This window comes from Lytechinus pictus, chromosome 5, assembly GCF_037042905.1.
Source record: "Lytechinus pictus isolate F3 Inbred chromosome 5, Lp3.0, whole genome shotgun sequence".
Classification (NCBI taxonomy): domain Eukaryota; kingdom Metazoa; phylum Echinodermata; class Echinoidea; order Temnopleuroida; family Toxopneustidae; genus Lytechinus; species Lytechinus pictus.
Genome location: NC_087249.1, coordinates 15,642,317 through 15,665,676, shown reverse-complemented (window position 1 = coordinate 15,665,676; position 23,360 = coordinate 15,642,317). Strand labels below are relative to the sequence as shown.

At 36.5% G+C, this 23,360-nt stretch overlaps 1 protein-coding gene across 1 annotated transcript; it reads right to left on the bottom strand.

Annotated features, from left to right (window-relative positions):
- Positions 1-13,921: 13,921 nt before the first annotated feature.
- LOC129260465 (arg8-vasotocin receptor-like) lies at positions 13,922-23,002 on the bottom strand. Its single transcript, XM_064099381.1, has one exon. It carries the CDS (start codon positions 22,957-22,959, stop codon positions 21,901-21,903), a length of 1,059 nt encoding a protein of 352 aa, XP_063955451.1. The 5' UTR covers positions 22,960-23,002; the 3' UTR covers positions 13,922-21,900.
- Positions 23,003-23,360: the final 358 nt, after the last annotated feature.

Sequence of the window (23,360 nt, the reverse complement as noted above, 5' to 3'; positions counted from 1 at the left end):
ATAGAAATGATAATGATCACAATAATGATAGTGGTAATAACAACAAAAAATAATGATAATCGCGCTCCTCTTCAACATTCTAATGCCAACTGAAATATACGAAGTACAAACAATTCAATTAATACAATTCTATAATGATAACAGAGCAACATGTATCTCTGCGTTTTCAAAATGTACAAACGTATCATGATTCATTTCTGATGTGCACAAAATTCTTTACACAAAAGTGTTCGCAAAAAAAAAACATTGTTTAATGTTTGTTTCAATATTGAACTTCAACTTTTTAACATGACTGCAACCTTTTTTGCATTGATCATGGAGATATAACCGTCTGTTGTAGAGTCCCCTGGCTGTGAGAATATGCAGACACAGAAAAAAACTATGTTGTTACCTGGGCCCCGTAACACAAAGATTAGCGATTAACTGCTAGTTTGAAAGAACCATTCTGATTGGCTCACAGTCAGTCCACTGGGCAAAATACGCATGCAACAATGATCTTGATAGGCCCGTTCGTTTAACGATTAATAGCCAACCTTTTGTGTTAAGGAACCCTGGTGTACATAAAGGTTCACCTTAGCCATTTTACTCCGGTTTTAGATCCCATGGGTGTTATTAAAACAACAATGGTTTTTTTTTATTCGATCCTATCGGAATAACTCTAGTGAGGTTTTAATGACCCCGGTTTTTTACAGCACATTCATGAACCCCCCATCCCTGTGCTTCATCACCACCCAAGGAGAGTAACCACTTTACTCGTTTATTAGACGAAATTATAGATAAAAATTAGAAAGAAATTATGAATTGCCGTAATTAATCCCAATGGTATGAAACCTGGCGTTAAAAATACACAGGACACTTTTCGTTTCATTTTGTATGAGCAAGTATACGGAATACCATTCTCTATCTTATTTTTAGTTTGCATGGCAGATAAAAAAAGGTTAATCTAGGATTATGGTGGTTGAGAATTGCATTTCCATAAACTTCTCTTTTTTTCACGGCATTACTCTGTAGTGAAATTTGATGGAAATACAACGCTGCACTACGTTATACATGAAAATATGAAGAGGTAACTAAATTATGAGTGGGGGCAATTTATATAGAAAATTTACATGGTAAGAACATGTTCACATCAGCGGCTTTCTTTGGTAAGTGAAACTCTCAGGTTCATAAGATCATTAGAACATCAGCTAAACCAACAAAAACGAAACATATTTTTTCTTTCACATGTTATGCCATTGTTCACACGCTTGTTTATATAACATACTAAACTCATATCCAGATCTGATGATAATTCCTTATTTCATTAATAATTTTAATGCTTAATTCAATGAAAATTCGAAACACGCCAGCTAATGCCGATTTTAACAGCTGGTGTGATTACATCTCCTTGTCCCCCAAACAAAAACAAAAATACTTTAATGTTCTTTTTTTCTCACAAGAACATTACAACCATCGATATAATCGAATTAATCGCCATAAAAAAATCAACTGAATATTCACATTTTGCCCGACTGCGATGAGCTACTAAACACACTACAAGGAGTTTTAAAATTTGGTCAAGAAATTGCCAATCTCCTCTACCCATTTTCATTTCATTGTACTGGCATGTTGATCGCGTACTACAACGGACGGTACAAACTCTCTTGCATAACAAGGGTGGCCCCCATCATGTAACTTTAATATCATTTATCACGTTCATGTAAATTCCATCCTATAAAGCGAATGAAATCATATGTTTGAGTATCCAAATCAAATTTATGTCGTAATGATGATAGCAACGCTAACATTGATACCGCCAATGATCAACTGATAGTACCATCTTATGAGGAAAAGTTAACAATATAACAGGTAGTGCCTGTTTTAAATCTTTCTTTGAAAACACACTAATAGGACGTTTTTTACACAAAGAGAGAAATCAATAGTGTGAAATCGTTTAGAATATGAAAATGGTACTGAACGAAATGAAGCTAACAACATTCAAACGCAATATTAAATAAAGTGCGTAAGAAAATCTTATAGAGTCCATAAAAAATCCATCGAAATTGATAGCAAGTTTTTTTTCCACCGCCTCACAGAACGAATTCAATGACACAGTAAATGTATTGCAATTGCAAGCCAAAACACAACGATCAGCTGAGAGGTGTTTGTCAAAAATGGTAAACCGGATCGTTTTAAGTTTCGGAGCTGACGGAAAATAGCAAATATGTTGTTAGTAAAGAGTCGAGGATGAAACTGCTGTTTTGTATCACCTACTTTCGACAAAGGCCTCTTTATCATGAATGGCACAGTGGACACTTGACAATATGTTGTCTATGTTCCCGAATCCGCCGTGCAACGTTGGAGTAAAAATTTCCCAATATTGGAAATGCAACACAGAACTCTTTCACCATTCAACTTTAAGCACAGGTATAATACGAATCAAAGTGCAGTCAGTGGTGGTTGTGGTGAGGTGGTGACGAGGGTGGTGGTTGTGGTAGTAGCAATGAAATGTCAAACGTGCCTGTGACTATTTGGACCTGTTTAGACATTAGATCCACTTTCTGAACCCCTACACCCCTTTATAATGATAGCCCTAAATAAACCCAAAATATTATACCCCCTCTTCTCTCCCTTCGAACTTACCATCCCCACAACGACCTTCTCCTCTCGCCCACTCTCTCGTTCTCTCATCAAGATCATCCCTTCGTCCACTTTATACAACTTTATACACGAGCTTGCAATACCCTCAATTTGTGGCAACTCCCTCTCTCTCGCACACTAAAAAAAAACACACACACACACATTTTAATTATGTTGTCACCATAATCACTTCATCTGATATTTCCCCGTTTTTACTGTTATTGTCTCCCTCTTCTATCCTATGCCTATCTGCACCGCAGTCCACTGATGGGCCCCGTCTTACAAAGAGTTACGATTGATCCAATCAATCGTCATTCTATGGAAATCCATCAGTGCCATAATATTTTCTATAGGAAATTTTCAAAATGTCATTTGTTAACAAATAAAAACACTACACCAAATTGTCAAGAAATCAATGAATTTATGGATATACATTAATATCTAAAAACTGTTTTGAACAAACAAACATTTTATATGTTGACTTTGCTGGCTTTCCATAGTTGCGATTGATCAGATCAATTGCAACTCTTTGTAAGACGGGGCCCAGGTCTGTTAAACGAAAAGCTTCTCTCATCTATCATTGCGTACACACGTTCTCCTGCTTACAATCTTCTAAGCGAACCAGGGTAGCAAAACCACATTTAATTTCTATATCCCATACCTTACCAAAAGAACATGGGTATGCTTTGAGCAAGCTACTCAAATTCATACTATTTATATCTCACTTCTATGCCAGACAGCTAACCGCAGTATACTATGAAGTTAAAACGTTTGCCTTCAGCGCAATATGCAGCATATCATAATTGTGAGCGAGAATCAGGCCCGAAGCTGTGTTTCTTAGGAAAAGAAAAAGAAAAACAGGGTTGTTGGCTTTTGGTAAAAGACTGCACAAAGTTAAACAAAAACATCCGATAACGGCGGTACGCCTATCCCCCCTCAATATTTTGGGGGAAAGGAGAGGAAAAAATAAAGGGATGTTTGGAAATGTGTTTTAAGAATCAAGCAAGTTTGGAATATGTAATTGACTTTTGTAACAAGGAGCTAATTTTCCATAGCCCCGTGAATATCACTGCAACATCATTATCATAAAGTGTTTAAGTCTTTAAATGTTTGTAACATTTCAATGAGGCTGCAAACTCAAAAGATAATAATTGCTATCCTGCATTAAGTAAAAAATGAGGGCCATCACCGTTAACGGTAAAAAGTGTGCATGTAGTAAATAATATTTGGTTGATTGTTTGATCAAAAGTGTTTTTACTGTCCACGCAATCATCGACCCTGTCATACAGTAATAACTCAGCATCTACTAATGATTGCCAATACAAATCGAGTATGTCATTACCATGCATCTGATCACTATTAATATAATCCACTTGTTTGAACAAATTTCATCTTTTCATCAACCTTCTAACCTAATTTATGTCAAGATCCGGCACTGATATGGAATGAGTTTACATCTATGGTAGATTTCCAACGAAAAAAACCAAATAATTATGTAATCACCCTCCATCTGATCGTTTGGAAATCTGATCATCTGTTGTGTGATATTGTCATCAACGCATTTTATCATCTGTAGAAAAAAATACTGCCTTGGATCCGACAAGTGGTGGTCGATGTATACTGAAGATTCCAATAAAATTCACCCATCTTATCATCATAAATGTTATCATTACTTGTATGATCAACCATCATATGGTCATAAACCGTCGCCGCATCCTCAATATTCAACTGCCATTCTTTCTACACATACTTATTTAATATCTACTAAAGATTTAGAGTACCATTAAGATATCTGTTTATCATCCCTCTCACCATTACAAATGAGATCATCACTCGATTAAACAAGATTTATCTGGTCAAGAGCCATTTGCCCTCCTGCCATTGTTTCTGAAAATAATCATTTAATATCTACTAAAGATTTTCACCAAAATTCAACAATCTGTTCAGCATTCATATAAGAAATATAAATCTGATAATCACTTCTACGATTAACAATTATCTGGTTGTCAAACACATTCCTTTCAGAGAAATATTGCAATACCACCGCGACTCATTTAATATCTACTACATATTTTCACTTCTATGCAACTATCTGTCCATCATCCATCTGGCCATCATAGATCTGATCATCACTTGTATGATCACCAACAATATCTGGTTATCAATCGTCTTCCTCCTGCCACATATTTAGCTACCACCATTTTATTCTTGCGACTAGATTAATATCTACGGAAGATTTTGAATGAAAAGGTAACTTATGTGATCTAAACCATCTGCTCATCATTCCCCCTTTTTATCTCTTCTTACATATGTATTGATTTGCCATCGTTATCAAGATCATATCTGCCAAACATTCTCAACCGAAAAAAATCAACCATACAATCAGAAAGAATCACAAGCGGCGTGATTTTTTTTATCAGTCATCCGATTACCAATCATTGATCATAAACCATCTGATAATTAGCTTCCTAATCATTTACCGATTAATATTCAAAATATCTCATCATTTAACATTCTGATTACCAAGCGTCTCTTCATGAACCATCTCGTCACCAACTATCTAAACACTAACCATCTGATCATTGGCAGCGGAAGCCAAAAAAAATAGGGGGGACCACCAAAGAAAAAAATGTTGACAAGCAAACGAAGAAAGAAAAAAAAAGGTTATCAACCAAAATATTTTAGGGGGGACCAATGGTATTTTTGGACAAGCAAAAAAAAAAAAAAAGTTGTCAACACAAAATTTAGGGGGGGGGGGGGTCGTCCCCCACCTCAAATTTAGGGGGGACCGTACCCCCCGCCCATGCATCTGATTACTTTCTGACCATCCTATTTCCAAACGTTTTTTCATCATCCGTATCCATCGGATCTTCAAGCATCTAATTACCAACTATCTGATCTTCAGCGACCTGATCATCAATAACCTCACCACCAAACACCTTAACCACCATCCATCTCCATCTCATTATCAAGCATCTAATCAGCAAATCATCACCAACAGTCGGACCATCCGGTATCTAATTGATAGCCTTTTAATCTTCAAACACTTATTCATCAGCAATTTGTAACAACCATCTATTATGATCACCAACCCTTTGATTATCAATAAGATGGCTATCAACAATGCGTTCGCCATTTGTTCACCAAACGTTCATCGTTTAAATCATCCGATAACCATCTGATCGCCAGTCATCATTAAGCCTCTAAACATCAACACTCTGATCACCAATCATAAACCATCATAAATCCATCATAAATCATCTAATTACCAACCACCGGCAGATCCAATAATTAACAAACTGATCACCGGTCATCTGATCACCAAGTAATCCTTCTGAATACCGACCATGCGATTCCCTGCCAAACGTCATCTTTCTTCTCTCCTGCCAAGTACACTTTTTACATCTCTTAAAAGTTATCAATGTATGGGTGTGGATGAGTGTGCGTGTGCGTGTGTGCGTGAGGGGGATATGATCAGCATGAATGCAGCAACCGAAGCGTTATCCTACATCCTTTCAACTGCATTTGTAATTGACATTTAAATTCAATAGCTACAAATCAAGCATGCCAAACAAGCTATCACAAATAACGGTTATTTGCATTGTTAGAGGGAAACATTCATATCTTACGATCAAGATACGGAGGGAAAGAGAGACAGACAATACTGCAACTGTATTTACAGAGAAAACAAACAAATCGTTATTCATTCCACCCTAATGGAGAGGGACTAGAAGGCGATGTCCTTATCTTTAATAAATGATTTCCACCTAGCGTAGTTCCTGTAAGCACATCAAGTATTAATGGCATTGTGACTTTTATTGCCCGTAGACGTAGGGAAAGTACTATGCAATTATAATATAGAAACGTAAATAACGTAAAATATGCATAAGGAAACATTTGATATCAACTTCATTCCTCTCAACTTCAACTGATCACATTCTTCTAGAGCAACATGTACCCACATTATCCCCTTTGTTGATTATATACATGTATCTGCTTTAATTCGTCTTTCCCCTTTTTTGTTGCAATTCTTGCCTGTCTTTTTCTCTCCCTTTCTTCTCTGTTTTCTCTCTCTCTTCTCTTTCTTTCCATTTCTTCTATGTTTTTCTCTCTCTCTTCTCTTTCTTTCCATTTCTTCTATGTTTTTCTCTCTCTCTTCTCTTTCTTTCTTCCTCTCTCTCCCTCTCTTATTGACCCATCGACTCCTATTCCTTGATACCGATGTAGAAAAATGGAGCATGTCTTTTGTTCATGATTCAAACCTTTATCCGATATTCCATGTCATCTTTCATAATTTCTTTAAAAAAAAAAATATATATATATATATTTGACCTTTACAGTTATGTCATAATAACAAGAAAAAAGAAAGAAAAGAAAATCACAAGCATCAGAATAATAAAAAGGCCATACCCTAAAAGCTTGAGTATGAGTGGTTAATCCACAGTAAAATCAACTTCATTGCGTAGCCCCTTGAGATATTACGGGTTAGTAACCGGCATCAACGTCTCCTGCAGTGGCTCCAAGCGATCAGGCACTAGATCGTGTTCGCCCCTGAGAGCCTGTCGTCGAACCTGAACTTCCTCGGGCGGCGATTTGGTCTCGTCACGAAAGACGACAATACTCTTATTACTTAAATTCTTAAGAACACAAGGATAGCTGGGAGAAAGAGAAAGGCTATCTTTGCTAGAGAAATACACGGTCAAAACACTGTCAGTGAATAAGTCTAAACAATGGAGTGAATAATTTAACAATGGAGAGTAAAACATGCAACTATATTAATGAACTGTACATTATATCTACAGATGGACGCATACGCCATCACGTTTTCACATCAAATCATGTATTTGTAGTGTACAATGGTTCTTAAACTAAGGTTCAACAATGCATAAGCTCACAGTATTGTGCCATTATCAAATTTTGCAATCTTTTCATATCTTCCTTCCTCATTATTGAAAATAAATTCCTGAATTTAAAAAGTCGTTCATTTAAACTTTTCAGATGAATAATGAGTACGTTAGGCTTCAGGTATTCATATCACCTAACCACACCAAATTACCCCTCACCTTTGTTGTACCCCCCTCACTCTCTCTCTCTCTCTCTCTTTCCCCATCCCATCAAGCCCACTATCATGTACGATACTGCTTTAGGGCAGGATTGGACAGTTTCCACTAGCGGTGGCTGGGGATGATCTACGAATGAAGTTACAGAAAATCAGTGCTCGTTCATAAAGCTGTGGTAATTGGTATATGAAACCATTCCATTGGGTATTGGGTAATACTATTAGAAAGCTGGGATTATGAATGTTTTTAAAATGACGTGGAAACTGATGGAGCTGGAATGAAATAGCATGTGAACGATATGCTTTGATTAGTGTGATTAATTGTTGCAAGTAACCAAAAACTCAGCTGTCTTTTTTTTTCTAAAACAACCTGGAGGTATACTTTAACAGATGAAGCAAGCATCTGGTGTGTATTGGCAGTCCTGATAATGGAATGGACTTACAGAGAAAAGATAATTCTGACATTTTTTTATTGTGAAGTATGACTCTTACGATGAGAGCACATCATAGGGTAAACAGCACTTTTTATTTCGCCGATATAGTCTCAGAGCATAAGATTACATTTCCATTGGGAGACGGGGACGTATATGGATGGAAATTTAATGTCAATAAAGGGAGAGAAAGGGAGGGGGAAATATAGTGTGTTAGAGAGTTAGAAAAAACGCCAGTGAGGAATGGAGGGAGGCAGGGAAGAAGGCAGAGACAGAGATTTAAAATATTATCCCAGTGGGTTCAAACAGGGTTAATCCGTTGAACAGATTACTAACACGTCCCCTACATGTCAAAAGCTCAGAAGTCCGTTTTCAAAACTTTCAAGACCTTTTCAAACATGATGAAATCTTGACATTTAGCAGTTAAGAGGCTGACAGGCTCTTATTCAAGACACAGTCTATTACGTAGATTTACTTTCGAAGGGGGGGGGGGAATGTTGGTTCACGATGATTTTCGAGATTACGAACGTTGATATTACTTAATCAATACATTTTTAAAGATAGGAGAATATGCAAACAATCATGTTCCTGTGCATACATGTATGTTGACTGTACAACTATACACACCCACACACGCACATACTGAATAGTAGAGGAGGGCTTGGGGGTAGCCCCGTTATAAAAAAACTACAAACGCACACACACACACACCCTCAAACACACACACACAATAAAAGCAAAGCAAAAACGATGAAACATCATTTTCTAAATAATTATCATGTAAAAATAGTTATCACTTAAACTTAAGATTTTCATTTCGATGTCATTATTTATGCTCGTTCGCAAATGAAAAAAAAATGCCCCACGTATTGTCTTCTGCAAGCGAACACATTATGTAGTTACCCTTACCCCCTCCCCCTTACACCTAGGTAGGACGACAATGTCTACGCCATTGCTCGATATACACAAAATCTTACTGGCACAGTATCCTTCTTGCTGCCGGCATTCGCTGATTGTATGCTGAAGTACCTTATTTCCTACCAACTGACCGGAAAATACACACTCGCTTTTGCAATAATCAAATAAAGCGCCTTCATGCTATCATATCATAAAACAACAATAAAGGCCAAGTATAACAGGTAAAAGAGGGGTTACTAAAGATGATACGGGATATACGGACGAATGGAAAGGATTTGCAGACTTAGAAATATACTTCAACAACAGATAAATCATGCGTGACGCAAACAGGAGCCTCGGAACCAGGGGGCTCGTGATTCAGCACCCCCATTTCTTTTTCAAAAGCGAGTACAAAAACGTAAAAAAAGACCAATTGATTACGAATTTTGCATGGTTACCCACCCCCCCCCCTTTCAAAACCGATCCACGGCCCCCTGTAATACCCTTTGCGGAAACATTTAAACAGGGTGACGTGAAGCTGTCCTTTAGCAGTCCATCATATTAAGCTACTTTGTCCATGATTCAACATCTATTACGTTATTTCCATTGGCACATACTCGATCGGTTTGAGTTCGTTTAGGTCGATGAGGCTGGGGCATACGTTATGAGCTACCAAGAAAAAAAAAAACCTTTTGCAAGAGGTCTCAATCTACCATGATCTATGTCGCCAACCTGAGCAGAAACCTTTAAAAGTATCACACCCGCAGCTATGATATAATGATCTGAATCATGGCCTTCATATATTGTTTTCTCGGCCGATCTCATTGTCATGTTTGTATAATGAATCAGGGATACAAGAAATTTAAAGGAAGCTCGGTTGATTAATCTGAATTCTGGATAATTGCTTATACTGTATATATTTCGGGGGATATACCTATGTACAGAGGTATTTCATTTGTCGAATTCAAATTTGATTGCAAGGAAAATAAAAGAGTGTCATTGAACGCATGTTGGATTACGATGTAAACTCGACCTCTATTTTTTTGTAAATCAGCATATTTTGTTTCAATATAAGCACAATTCAACCTGCAGCTACGATTAATGATCTGAGACACGGTCTTCATATATTTTTTTTTCTAAGGCGATCTCGTTTTTGTATCTGTATAATGAATCGGTGATATTAGAAATATAAATGAAGCTCCATTGATATAAAATTCTGTAAGCCTGTATTGATTTGTTTGTATAAAGGCCTATGTGTAAAGGTTTTTCATTTACAGAATTCAAATTTGATTGTCAGATAAAGAAAAAGTATATAGAAAAAAAAATCATGTTGAGTGATGATATCAAAGCACACAGTGACTGCACTACGAGTGTTGATTTTCTAGTTTAAATTTGAACTAGAAAATCAGCTCTAGTAGTGCAGTCCCTATACAACACTGATAGTGCTAAATTAGCACTTCATTTTTGACAGTGTATTTTTTCAAAATATAAACACAAACCCATGGGAACCATTTTGGGAGACGTGTAAAGAACTTTTTAAACATCAAATCGTTTTTTATATAGGCATATTTAGCGCCGAGATGGAGGATAGAATGTTCGAATTTGAAGAACTAGCTTATCAGCAAAGGCAATGTCTCGGTATTTTCCATTTGCATAAACAAAAGGACGGAAGTGGAATGGCAAAATCTAAACGAGATACAAATCCATTCATACATTTTCCCAGGATACATATGCGTAGATTGTCTCCCAGGGCTCGTTGTATTGGCGGCACTCAGGAAGAAAGGAAAACGCGAGTGAGAACAGATTAATTCGTGCTGACGAGAGGTCTAAGAGTTGCAGCTTCTATAGACTGATAAATTTGACCCAACGATGTCAAATGCCGTAGTAAACGCAATTCATCTCTTGAATGCTCGTCTCAAATCCTATTAAATGACAGGGGACATATATTGACCTATCCGTTATTCATATTATTACTGTTTTCTTCCAGTTTATAAGGGCTCGATTTCTTATTTGTATAATATACTCTGTTCGTAATACACTGATTCACCGACAAGTGTCAACACGCACATAAAGCGAAGATCAATATTATTTCAAATTTTCTACGCGTATAATTTTTCTAGAATATTGAATTTCATATACGATCACATTTCCTGCATTTGTCCATTGTCTGGCTTTATAGTATGGAAATATGGTATTGATTTAAAGGCGATTAAATGTCGTATCCAACATTTTTTTTCCGATTCTGCTAAGTATTTCTCGATCATTTCACTGAATTTTATTTTGAAACTACACTCTTTAGCAGAGCAAGTGTTGACATATACGCCTATGCTACGGTTTATGACCCAGTATCTCCCAAATTCTCACCCAGGTATATTGTGTTGAAACAAAATATCAATTTTTATTAATTGAAAACGTGAATTTGCTACAGGTGTCTTAATATCTGGCCAAAGGATACGTATATTTGACCCTTTATTTGCATTACCTTTGATTATTGTTGATCTTGTTTATATGAAAAAAAATCAATAAACGCAATCAGTCAACGCATTTTCACAACCAGTTAAGCACACGTATTTTAAATAAACATAAACAGGAAAATTTGTAAATTGTCACCTTGACTATATTCTAAAACATGGAAGATTCGTGCAAGCATGTGCCACAGTCATGATAATGCAAAATGGTTGCAATCATCTTCCACATATTATTTTTCCTCCTTTTTATCATCCTCATTATAATCCTCATTGTAATAAACATCATACATCATCTTTATCATCACCGCCTTCTCTTTTTTAGCCCTTCAGAAATTGTTATCATCATACTATCGTCTCCGTCCATCAAGCGCTCACACTCTCTGTCTGAGGCGCTACAGAAATCCTTAAACTTTCCCTTAAAATTGACGGCTTTAATTCTCAGAAATTCATTATATATCTACCTTTCCCAATAGGAAGAAAACACAGTTCATACCAGCTTACTATCGAATAATTTTCTCATCGTTCAATTATATTATAACTGGAAAATAAAGGTTTAATGCGAATTTTAAAGTTTACTTGGTTTACGTTCAAGTGGAATAATAGATTCGTGCATAGAATTGACAGGAATAAATTTGACTCGCATTAATGTGCTTACCCAGTGGGGTTGAGATGGCGGAGGGTGGCTTTGGGGCGTTTGCCCCCCCCCCCCCTAAAAAGAACAATAAAATTCTGAATAGTATTTCAAGATCTATCACATAATTTGATTCTCGTACGAAAGATATGGAATTCTTCGCTCCCTCGCAACTTTTTTTTATTTTGCCCGATACGCCATATCTTGCCCCTTTAAAATGTTTTGGTCCTTACGCCACTCTCTTTAGCACATGATACATAATCTTAGATCATTGGGTATCGTGGACGGTGTATCATGCCACAACCTATATTTTCTTTCATATAAAATGGAGGAGAGAAAAGAGAGAAGGAAACGATTGGAAAAATGGAGTAAATACTTTGTGGTCACTCGCTCCTAGATCGTTGACGTGAAGATGATGAACAAAAATGTTGGATAATAAGAGAGTAAAGGGAACATGGCATGTGGATATGGAGCCGGAGATAAATTAAAGGCGAGATAGAGAGATAGAAGGAGATGGAAAATGAAGGAGAAGGGAGAGGGAGGGGAGAGACAGCCATACAGAGAGGGAGAGAGAAAGAGGAAGAAGAAGAAGAGAAAGAGTGATATAAGAGATAGCGGGAGTAGAGAGATAGTAATTGGAGAACAAGAGATAGGGAGAGACTTGTCAGAGAAAACCCAAAGCAATACATCATTCAAAACCGTAGACATTTTTCTCTCCGATTTAATGACACAGAATTAACTTTAATTGAAAGTCAAAATGAACCTCAGTAAATATTTACAAGATTGGAGAAAGCCCGCGGGGACTACCCGATCAATCTAAATTGTGCACCTATTACTGAATAGCAGCATTTAGAAACGTAAGTCACGTGATGTAACGCTTAAAATCGTGGAGGCAAGCTCGTTAAGAGGCACATCGATTTGTTTTATCTTTAGCTAATGCCCTATACTTCAATATTCTGTTCTTGTATCAGTTTACACGAAATACTATTCTCTGGAGGATTTCTTCTACGACTCTGCCCAGTAAAATATGTATACCTGTACAATTAGTTGGCTCCAAAGATAAATGAATAGTTGAATTGTCAAAAAATCTTCCGAATCGGGAATAACTTCAGATGTCGAAGACATTGCAAATTAAAGCAAAAAAAATCATTTGATATAATTTTCACTGCAACATGGGGGTTTGACACCACAAGCGATGCAAGAATAGTCAGTTATCAGTTCACGTTCTCTGGCTAACACATCATGTACACGGCTATACATCAGTTCATTCGGATAAAGTTAATCATTGTATTAAGAAAAAAAAAAAATAGCAAGAGACATGCACACAGTTATGACCTCTCTGCGAAGATGTCATTTAATATTTAATACAAACAGAGATGAAAATGGACTGAGAGCTACAGTGTATTAAAAGCGAAATATGATCTGCAGTCAGATTATCGCCTTTTAAATATCGCTGTATACTTAAACAGATATGCTTTATTTCTGAGAATGTAAACGTCACTATAAATGGCTACTTTAAAGTCATTAGAATGATCATATTACAACATGCCAAATGGCTACCCCGTATCAGATGACGAATGAAGAGATTTATGCGATATAATACAACATTAATTCAATGATTTATGAACAAAACATATCCTATATCACATTTGAAAGGCTTCTTAAAATTTCAATGAAATCTACAATTTCTTTCCGGGATTCGGAAAGTCAATACAAACCAAAGAGTCATCCCTGTCAACATGCTATACCCTTGGCAATCTTAGCGGTTTATTCTGGTCAATGAAATTGGTTGAACATTTTATTTTTCTTTAAATAGGGCATACTTACTAAAATGAAGGACATGACCGTTTGTGAGAAGATTAAAACCGGAATTACAATATTAAAGGGTAAAACATTTTTTTGTGAGCAGGTAATGTGAACAATCTAAATAGGTATCGAGTTTTTAAAGAAATAAATAAAGATAAATTGTATCAAAGCATTCATTGGAGAGATGTGTTGAAGGATGAATATTCCTGGATGCTTCTATATGCTTCCAAATCGATACGAGATACAAACTTTGGAGTCCGTAAATCGTAGTATCTAAAGCTAAGTAGGAATAAAATGTATAGGCAAGGTTAAAATCCTAACTTTAAGAATATCAAATCATAAATGAATATGAATTATTTATTGCTGTTTGTACCTTGGCAAAGTGAGGGTGTTGAAACCATTTTCCTTTTCATATCCTTAACGCGAGCAAATGCCATATCAACACAGCCAATCATAATACAGTATAGGACAACCATAAAGAATACGTTTCACTCATGAAGAAGAGGGACGCTGAGAAATGAAAAGTGCCGTGGGTGAAGAAAGAGGCGAAAAATCGAAAGGAATAAAATGCAACCTTACAAAAACATTGATTTAAGATGACCTATTTTCTTCATACGAGCATATATAGTATACGCAGTCAACACGCCGAAGCAGAGGAGGGGATCTTTAGCAGCTCCAGGCGACTTCTATTGCAAAACAGGTAAACGAAACAGTTGACTATACGCTTACTGCACGCAAAAAAAAAAATCGATGGATAGTATTGCACTTGTACATCCGGTAAAGAAAGGAATATGATATCTCGATAATAAATGTCCTTCCTGCACATGCACATCTTTACTTTTTTTCTAAAGAAGAAAGAAAACAAATTTCTTGGGAAAAAAACATTTTGTACAATCATTACACTTCTCTCCATTATTTTATTCAACTCTATATGTCATCATTCTCATCATTTTATTGCAACAAAAATATATATTATAGATTAAAGCAAGAAAACAAGCTAAAGCGATTCATTAGAACATGGGCATGATGGGCGGTATACTTTTCCATTTAACAATAATATCCATCTATACATCTGAATTATGTATTGTGATATTATCATTAGGATTATTATTATGCACTCTTTTATTTCATCCGATCCTTCACTGTCCATTATCTTGCCCACTCTTTATCCTTCAATCAGAGATAAAAAAGATAAAGAATGAAAGTTTTGAGAGAACGATAAACCTGACCTTTTGTGAAAATAAAAGTTTTACTCAATGTTTTTATTTTTCAAAAAGAAATCAGAGGGAAAACAAAAGGGTCGGGGATAACATCTCGATATATCTTAATACTTGACCCTATTGAAATCGCCTCGATACTCAGACCTTGGCAAGACATAAAAAACTACTTCTCGCCAGCCAAATACTTAAATACTTTCTATCTACATTAGACGCAACCACTTCTTCAAATAAATGGCGCCTGTTTGTTTTTGGCATTGCACAGGAATCATCGTCTGTGCGATAGGAGAGTGTGATATGGATGTGAAAATAGAAACGTTCGAAATCCATTTGATGAGTCGTCTGGGATCGACAAATGAAAGCAAAGTGAAATATGCTTCTCCTGACTATTTCATTAAAATAACTCCGGGAGGGAAATGCTTAATTATTCATACTCCTCCAAAAGAGTGAGGATGGCAGTGCATTAATTTTGTATCGCCCGCAAGCTTTCAATTATAAACTCCTGCATTAATACATAAAGACAATTATGCATTCACTAACGAGAGGTTAGTAGGAAGAATTCTTTTATCAAGTTTATTGTGGAAAGAGAGAAGTGAACACAAAAATATGGCCGTCGAATCAGTATTCAATTTACTTTATTCTTCTGCCTGTTTTTTTTTTTTTTTTTTTTTTTTTGGGGGGGGGGGTTAGGACTGCACTGATGGTAGCACATGTCACTTGAATTGTGTAAGCTACTTCACCATATAATGATGATGATAATAGTAATAATGATGATGGTAGTAATAATAATAATGATAATTATAATAATATACTGACATATACCAATTATTAGGCGCTGAATATCTAGTTGCCTCAATGGCACAATTTATTGCTCCTGATGCTTTAGGCGCCTGGTGCATTCCAGAAAATTTATCCCACCGGGTACACATCGACCTCTGAGTCAAGTGGGTTGAGTGCAGCACAATGTGGATGTGGGTAAATTACTTGAAGAAGGAAAACGCGCCATGCCTGGGATTCGAACCCACGTTCCTCTAACTGAAAGACGAGAGTGTAAACTTTAGACCACGATGCCCCGCAAATTATATCTACCATACCATCTGCAACTTTTGATTTCACTTCATATCTACCTTAGATGAATCGGGTTTGTAATAGTATACAGTCACACCCTCGAAACCGACTCCAGACCGACATAAGCTGCTATATTAATTCCAATGACATATGGTCGGTAACTGTCGAGTTTGTCTCGTTGGTGTGACGGGCATCAAACATATTATAGGAAAAAAAAAATCAAATAAACCAAAAAAGGATAAACGGTCATAAAGTTTTGGGAATCGCCGAGGAGTGACATCATTGTCATCATTTTTGTTGAAATGCTGTCACTCCTCGGCCTTTTTATCAAAAGGACAATTTACCCCTCTCTACATTTTCATTTTAGAGTGAAGTGTATGACTATACGAGTGGTTTTCAAAGGCAATTATCATCAAATGATCGCGTTCGTTAGCTGGCTCCTTATACAAACAAATATTTGGTTGCCTGATAATCTTGGGATTATCATTATTTTTGGAGCAGCAGGAGGTCAACTCTTTTTCTTGAGTGTATGAGACATCAAAGGAGAGCGACATAGATGAACCTGACATAAGTTTACCCAGGTGTGTAGACCAACACTACAGCGGCCTTTTAATTCAGCTGCATGGTTTGTTAAAAGCAGACAAAAAGCGTTTGGACAGTAATTAGTTGCTGCCCGCGTTTGACTAGACAATGCATGAAAAGAATGTAATGTTATTATATGATGCCATTGATATATAAAACGATGAGTTTTCACTCTATAACAAAATTTAAAGGTGAAAACTAAAAAAAAGAAATTGACAATATCCGCATTCCAGACATGCACTAATAAAAAAAAATACTTCAAGACAGTATCGTACAAAGCTTGACATTTAGGTTGAGATGTTCGCGGTATTTACATCGGGCGTACTTACGATTATGCGTCACCATGGTACAGTAAAACCAATTCCACATGAGGAACAAGACAGAACATAGAAAAGAGTTATCTAACTGGTACTGACGTGAGCATGTTCGCTAGATGTTCTCGCAGTAGGACAATGTTTGATAGTTACGTTTTCTATTATTATACATCTGAGAGATAAAGTTCGTGATTGATGGACGGGGGATACTACCGTCAATCACTATTATTTGCACAGGATGCTAAATATATTCCATGGTTTTACACGAGACATAAATAAGAATTACTTACTACCACGTAAACGTTGCACTAGATTTCCTGCAATATTTTAGGATTCTCCATGGCAAAAGCAATAGGCATGTAAATATGTCCTTACGAAATATCTTCTCTTCTCTCTCCCTCTGTTTCTCTCCTTCCACGCTTATTTTGTTACTTATTCACGTAAACCTAAAATTGATGTTATCATTCACCGAGTTGTCCTATCATTTCCTCTCTCCTAATAACAAATATATCTTGAGAGGCACCAGCTTAGGTAAGACGAACAGCAGCCGGAATTTTCCCATTTTATTAACAACCTCTTTAGCTTATGGAGGAAGTTGCAATTTCCTTCCATCATTAGACATTGGTTAATCGCAATTACACTAATTGTGAATAAACAAGAAATCGTAAGAGCCAAAATAGGAGAATATGACTACGATAAAGTCGTGCAGGAAGAATAATATGATGGGGAAAGATGCAAGATGTAGAAGAGGACCCTAAAATGCTAAAGAGCATGCCATAATGAGAATGACAAGAAATCTTAGAAAGGTCTCGTAGTCTTCAAAAAATCATCAATAATAAGGCATAATGTTTATGACCTTTATTATAAAATGCACCTGCATCTTCACCAGAATACAACCAATGGGAGAATGTATCCAAATAAAACGTTATGATGTTGGCAAGGATAATGTCATCCTAATTTTTTTAGGCCCTAATCCATTAAATTTTTGTTTCCAATTAAATTTACATTACGAGGACGTAACACTGATGCTTTAAAACTGCTTTCATTACTGCAATAATGATGCCTGATTTTTTTTTACCTATTCTACACGTTTTATTATTGTTATTATCATTATCATATGTATAATACTCGATGAAAATGTTTATTTGCTGTTATATGTTATTTCTTTGCAGACCCGTGCTCAGCAAATTTCGATTATTACAATTATCAAATTCAAATGCACGAATATTCTTTGATCTGATTATAACAAGGTAATAATGGACCAAATTCTCTTCTTATTTGACAAAAATAGAAAGCATCGGTATTGCGTCATTACATTATTTTCTAATCAAACTATAAGTAGGATAATGGTAATTTCATCAATATGCTGTTGACAACTTGAATGCTAACTAAATGACAAGGACGCAATATACATTAGCGACAAGTTGCCATTTTGTGTACAATTGTCACATGCAATACATTTTTATAATTTCAAACAAATAAACATGAATTCTTAACCATAAAATACGAAAAGCGTTTATTACGGACTTTACTCGCTAGCCAAGCAATATCGATATTGTTTAGTGTCGTTAAATTAAGATCGGTCAGTTCAAACATAATTTTCTTTGTAAAGAAATTTATCGATATCTTTTCAATCTTTATTGACCATGATGTATTTCGTGAAGTATGAGTTATCATAACGCCATTTTAAACTCAATTTTATAATCTGTAAGATACTGTGGCATTCATGAATAAACTAATTTTAATGTCACCGACTTAATACTATATTTTTAATAGCGTCAAAACACATACACACGCACACCCACATACTCACCCAAACACCCTCCCACACACACACGCACACGGAAAGTGAGACAAAGTCATCATGCACCATTTGCATGCTTAGACAAAGTGCGGACATTGATCTTCAATATGAGAACCTTACACAGGATGAGAAAGATAACAGAAGAGTGGTGATGGCGGATCATTCATGAGCTCATGATCCCTTTCTGGGGGCGTAGCTAGAAATAGATGGGAGAATTGTCATCTCCGCCATTCACCTGCCAGAGTACTCAGTCAAAGAACAGATATATTCTTCAAACAGCAACACTTATAGGAAAGAAAGTAAAACAGTGCTGATAACACAGATGGTGCGAGGAGATGATGAATAATCTTTTCAAGAAAAAGTTGAAATTATTATTCAAGAGATATGAAAAATAAATCGAAAAAAAAATGATTTTAAGCGTAAGATGAGTGTCGAATTGTATTATTTATATCACTATCTTTACAAACAATATATATATAATTCATTTAAAGAATAAGGAGTGTAAATATCAAATCCGCCAAACGGAAACCACGTTGCGGGGTATTTAATTGATATTCACAAATTGGTTTAATACACTGGTATAACAAATGGATCCAATGAATTGTTCAACCGCATATCAATGGACAATGGGACATTTATGGACTCTCATTTCAAATGAACAGCTTTAAATAATGGAAGGAGAGGATAACTCAAATCCTGATCAGAGGGATTGTTTTACTTCGATGCCGTCTACAAAGCAATGCGGGGGTGGATCTTCCTTTTCCAGACAATCTTACCGCTTCCACCATCTCCGTCACCACTGTGGCCATTTACCTTGCACTGACAGAAATCTGACAGCTAGTGATAAAGAGGCAAGAGGGGTTCAAAGTAAACACTTGTCTGCCTCTTCACCACGTACTTAGTAACCGCGCAATGGCGGCCTAACCAATTAACGCCTTTATCATAAACAGAAAGCTTGTACAAACATCACATCATCACGCGCCGTCTTACTTGGCGTATTATTGATGCTAATCCGAATGCTGGAAAGAAATGCAGACAGAGCGTCAAGGGACTTAATATCATTATTATAGCTGTATTCGAATGCCGCACCCCCCCAAAAAAAAAAAAGATAGGGAGATTGATTACAGCAACGGCACTCTTAAATATGACACCTACGGCTGGTGCTTATACACAGCGATAGAAACATTCCACTGTAATCGGAAAAGGTGTGGTTAGCATAAAAGGGTATCTTCATTGGTTTCTAAAGTTCTCATAAGTCAAAAATTAATACTTCAGACCTCCCCCGCCCTATCCATGATTTTATGATTTACAACATCGTGTTAATTGTTTTCATTAACAGTCTTATATCATATCCTACGAAATATATATATTTTTTTAATCTCACAAAAATGAAAATGATCAAAATTAAATTTATTTAAGACAATTTGTTTAGGTTTTTTTTTATTCCAGCCATCTTCAACATAATGATTTTTTTAATTATAGAACTGAATTATTAATCCAAATTGCAAATCGTTACTTCTTTGAACTTTTGCTATATGTATATATATATATATACACAGTGACAAAATAGCACGTTGTTTAAGCCTGTTACTCTAACAACAAGTAGCTCGTTTAAAAAGTTTAAATAATATAGCTATTAGAGTGACGGGCTTAAAGAACATGTTTAAAATTTTAAACAGCGTTTTTACAGTGTACATGCATACATACACATCAGTTGTATTTCTCCAGAACGATGATCAAAATACTATCCACGTAAGCTAACACTGTTTGTCCTAACACTGGAATCCATATCCGAATTTGCTACATTTGTATACTGCCAGTGCAGCCCGTGCACGGTGGAGATGAAATATCTCCATTAGATAAACAGAATAATGGTCCACACATCAGAAACGAAATATAATTGGAGCCTGTAAAGTTGTAGTATAGCACATATCACAAAAACATCAATATACAATTTATATATAAAGCAACAACACAATATAATATACATTATGTATAGAATCTGTTATGTACAAACTGACCAAATTACTTTGCTTCGTTGCTTTCAAGTATTACCAGTTATCGTTAGCTTTCTCTGTGTTTTGTAAAATGCTATAATTTCAATGAAAGTTTGTATGACAAAATTCATTTGCAATAGTATTACATTTCAAGCAACATATCAAATCTGATAGATAATTGCAAGGTTTGACACGCTTAGTTTAAGACAGGGAAAATGTAGTCAACATGGTGAAATAACTTTTTTTTTAAAGAAAATTCAACCATAATGTAGGCTTTTTTTAAAAGAAATATAAATATAATTTCAATATCGGCCTTTTCTTCACTCCGTTTTGCATTTTTTAAGGATTATATTATGCATACTTTTCAATTGGATTAAATAATTCATTTTATTAAGATGGTTGCTTAACCTCTTGGGCGGAGACCAGAACGACGTTTCACACGCGAATGGCTTAATTAGGTTTACCAGTCAACGTACTTCGTTTTCCTCCCTTCTTGGCATTAACGTGATTAGAGAGTATGACGAGTCGTGAGCATTGACTTCTCGGGATGTATATTTCTACAGAAAAATAAAGTCGATGACTTCCCCCATTATATCACTTGATTGTTTGTCGTCGATGCACAGATGCTTTGAAATCAATCGTACCTCGTTTTAAGTTTCTAGGTTCAAGCACTTAATCACTAATTGAAGTCGCTAGGAATCCCTCACTCACCACACTGAAAGCTGTGCTTACACATCCCTGACACCATAACAATTAGATGATTCCATGTCTCCACCTTTCTCCAATTCCCTTTTTAAATTCTTCTGCAGTAAAGGCGAGGTCGATCTCAAAGTTTTGTCAACGTCTCTGTCGTTGTTGCATTCGACGTCCATATGGACATGATAAAATATCATCAAGCATCGTGACCAGGTTCATTGGGAGGCGGGAAAGGGGGAAGGGTCCACATATTTTCATCCTCATCGGATCATGTGATGTGATGACATAAAGTTATCACCAAAATACGTTATTTAGGGAATTTGCTGGACCTTTTCATTGCCGTTGCTTAGCCGTGTTTCCCGATATATGCGGGGGCCGGCTGAAACGTTCGACGCTTCAAGACTGGTCTGCTGCGTCGACCCAGCCTTCTCATACCCCTTCTTTGACTTGCAGACATTGAAGAATAGGAAAACATACGGGTTCGTTGCGCTGTTGCATGAGGCAAAAATGCCAAAAATTCCGTAGATAACCATATTAAAATTTTCCATACTTACATAGACACGTATGAGTTGCATACTGAAGAATGGTACATTGCACAGGACGTAGGCGGAGATGATGACCATGGTCATCTTAAGTGTCCTCCATCGCGATGTCCGCTGCCACTTTGACTTGTTTTTGAACATGGAAGAGCCACCACCGAGCCAGAGGCGAAGGAGAATGCGAAGATAGGTATAGCAAATGATTATAAAGGGAATGAGAAAGGCGACCAATGAAACGTACGTTACGTACAGTTGTATGTGCCACTTTGGCAACTTTCCAAATCCTGTCATGCAGAATGACGCCCCGTGCGATTTAGAATCCTTTCTGAAAACTGCAAGCTGTGGTAAAGAACAGACAAAGGCCGTCATCCAGGCTACCCCGATGACCCAAAGCTCAGGTAGGGGTTTCTTCAAGGCTCTGATGACCGAATGGTAACGGTCAATGGCGATGCCTACCACCATGTTACTGCTCGCCATCAGCGCGAGGCTCTCGTACAGCCGAAAGAGTTTACACGCTGCATCACTGGACCTCCAAACACGACCTTCCAATTCTTGAATGAGCTCGCTAAGGATGACGAAAAGGACTAGAACATCGGTGGTCGTCAGCGAAGTGATGTAAACTTGAATTCTGTTCTGTTCCTTCCGATGTTGGTACAGCCAGACATAGACGAGTAGGTTTCCAACCAGACCGATGGCAAACACGATAGAAAGAGCAGCTATCCGGGATGCACTGTCATAGGCAAGACCAGGTATCTCATGACCACTGGTCGAATTCATGATCTCTGTAGCAGTGTCTATATCATCCATGATGGTTGTGTAATTGGTATCCATCTACCTTCAATATCGGCTTCAAATGCCGATTATAGTTTTAGTCAATATGTTGTCTTATGTTGTAGAGTTGTAGACGATTCATGTCAAAACTCTTCATTATTTGTCATCTTGGAATTCGACGAAAAAAACAAACACTTTATTCAAAGCCATTACCTCGAGTTTCAATTAAAACAAAATATTCATTTAGAATCGTTTGAACGAGGTACCTTCAAAGTCAAGAAAAATCATCGAAATACAGTATATGCAACTAGTGTCAAATGGACATCACTTTTCTCATTTAAAAATTGTTATAGAGACGTTCTTTTAGTACGTAGAAGGACGCACACCACGTGCGTTAGATACAAGTCATTCGCTCAAATTGAATCCCTCTAATAGAGCTGGCCAGTTTATATATGCAGGTG

What these genes read in the sequence shown, in the direction of transcription:
- LOC129260465 (XM_064099381.1), bottom strand. Translation starts at nt 22,959, where the DNA reads ATGGATACCAATTACACAACCATCATGGATGATATAGACACTGCTACA.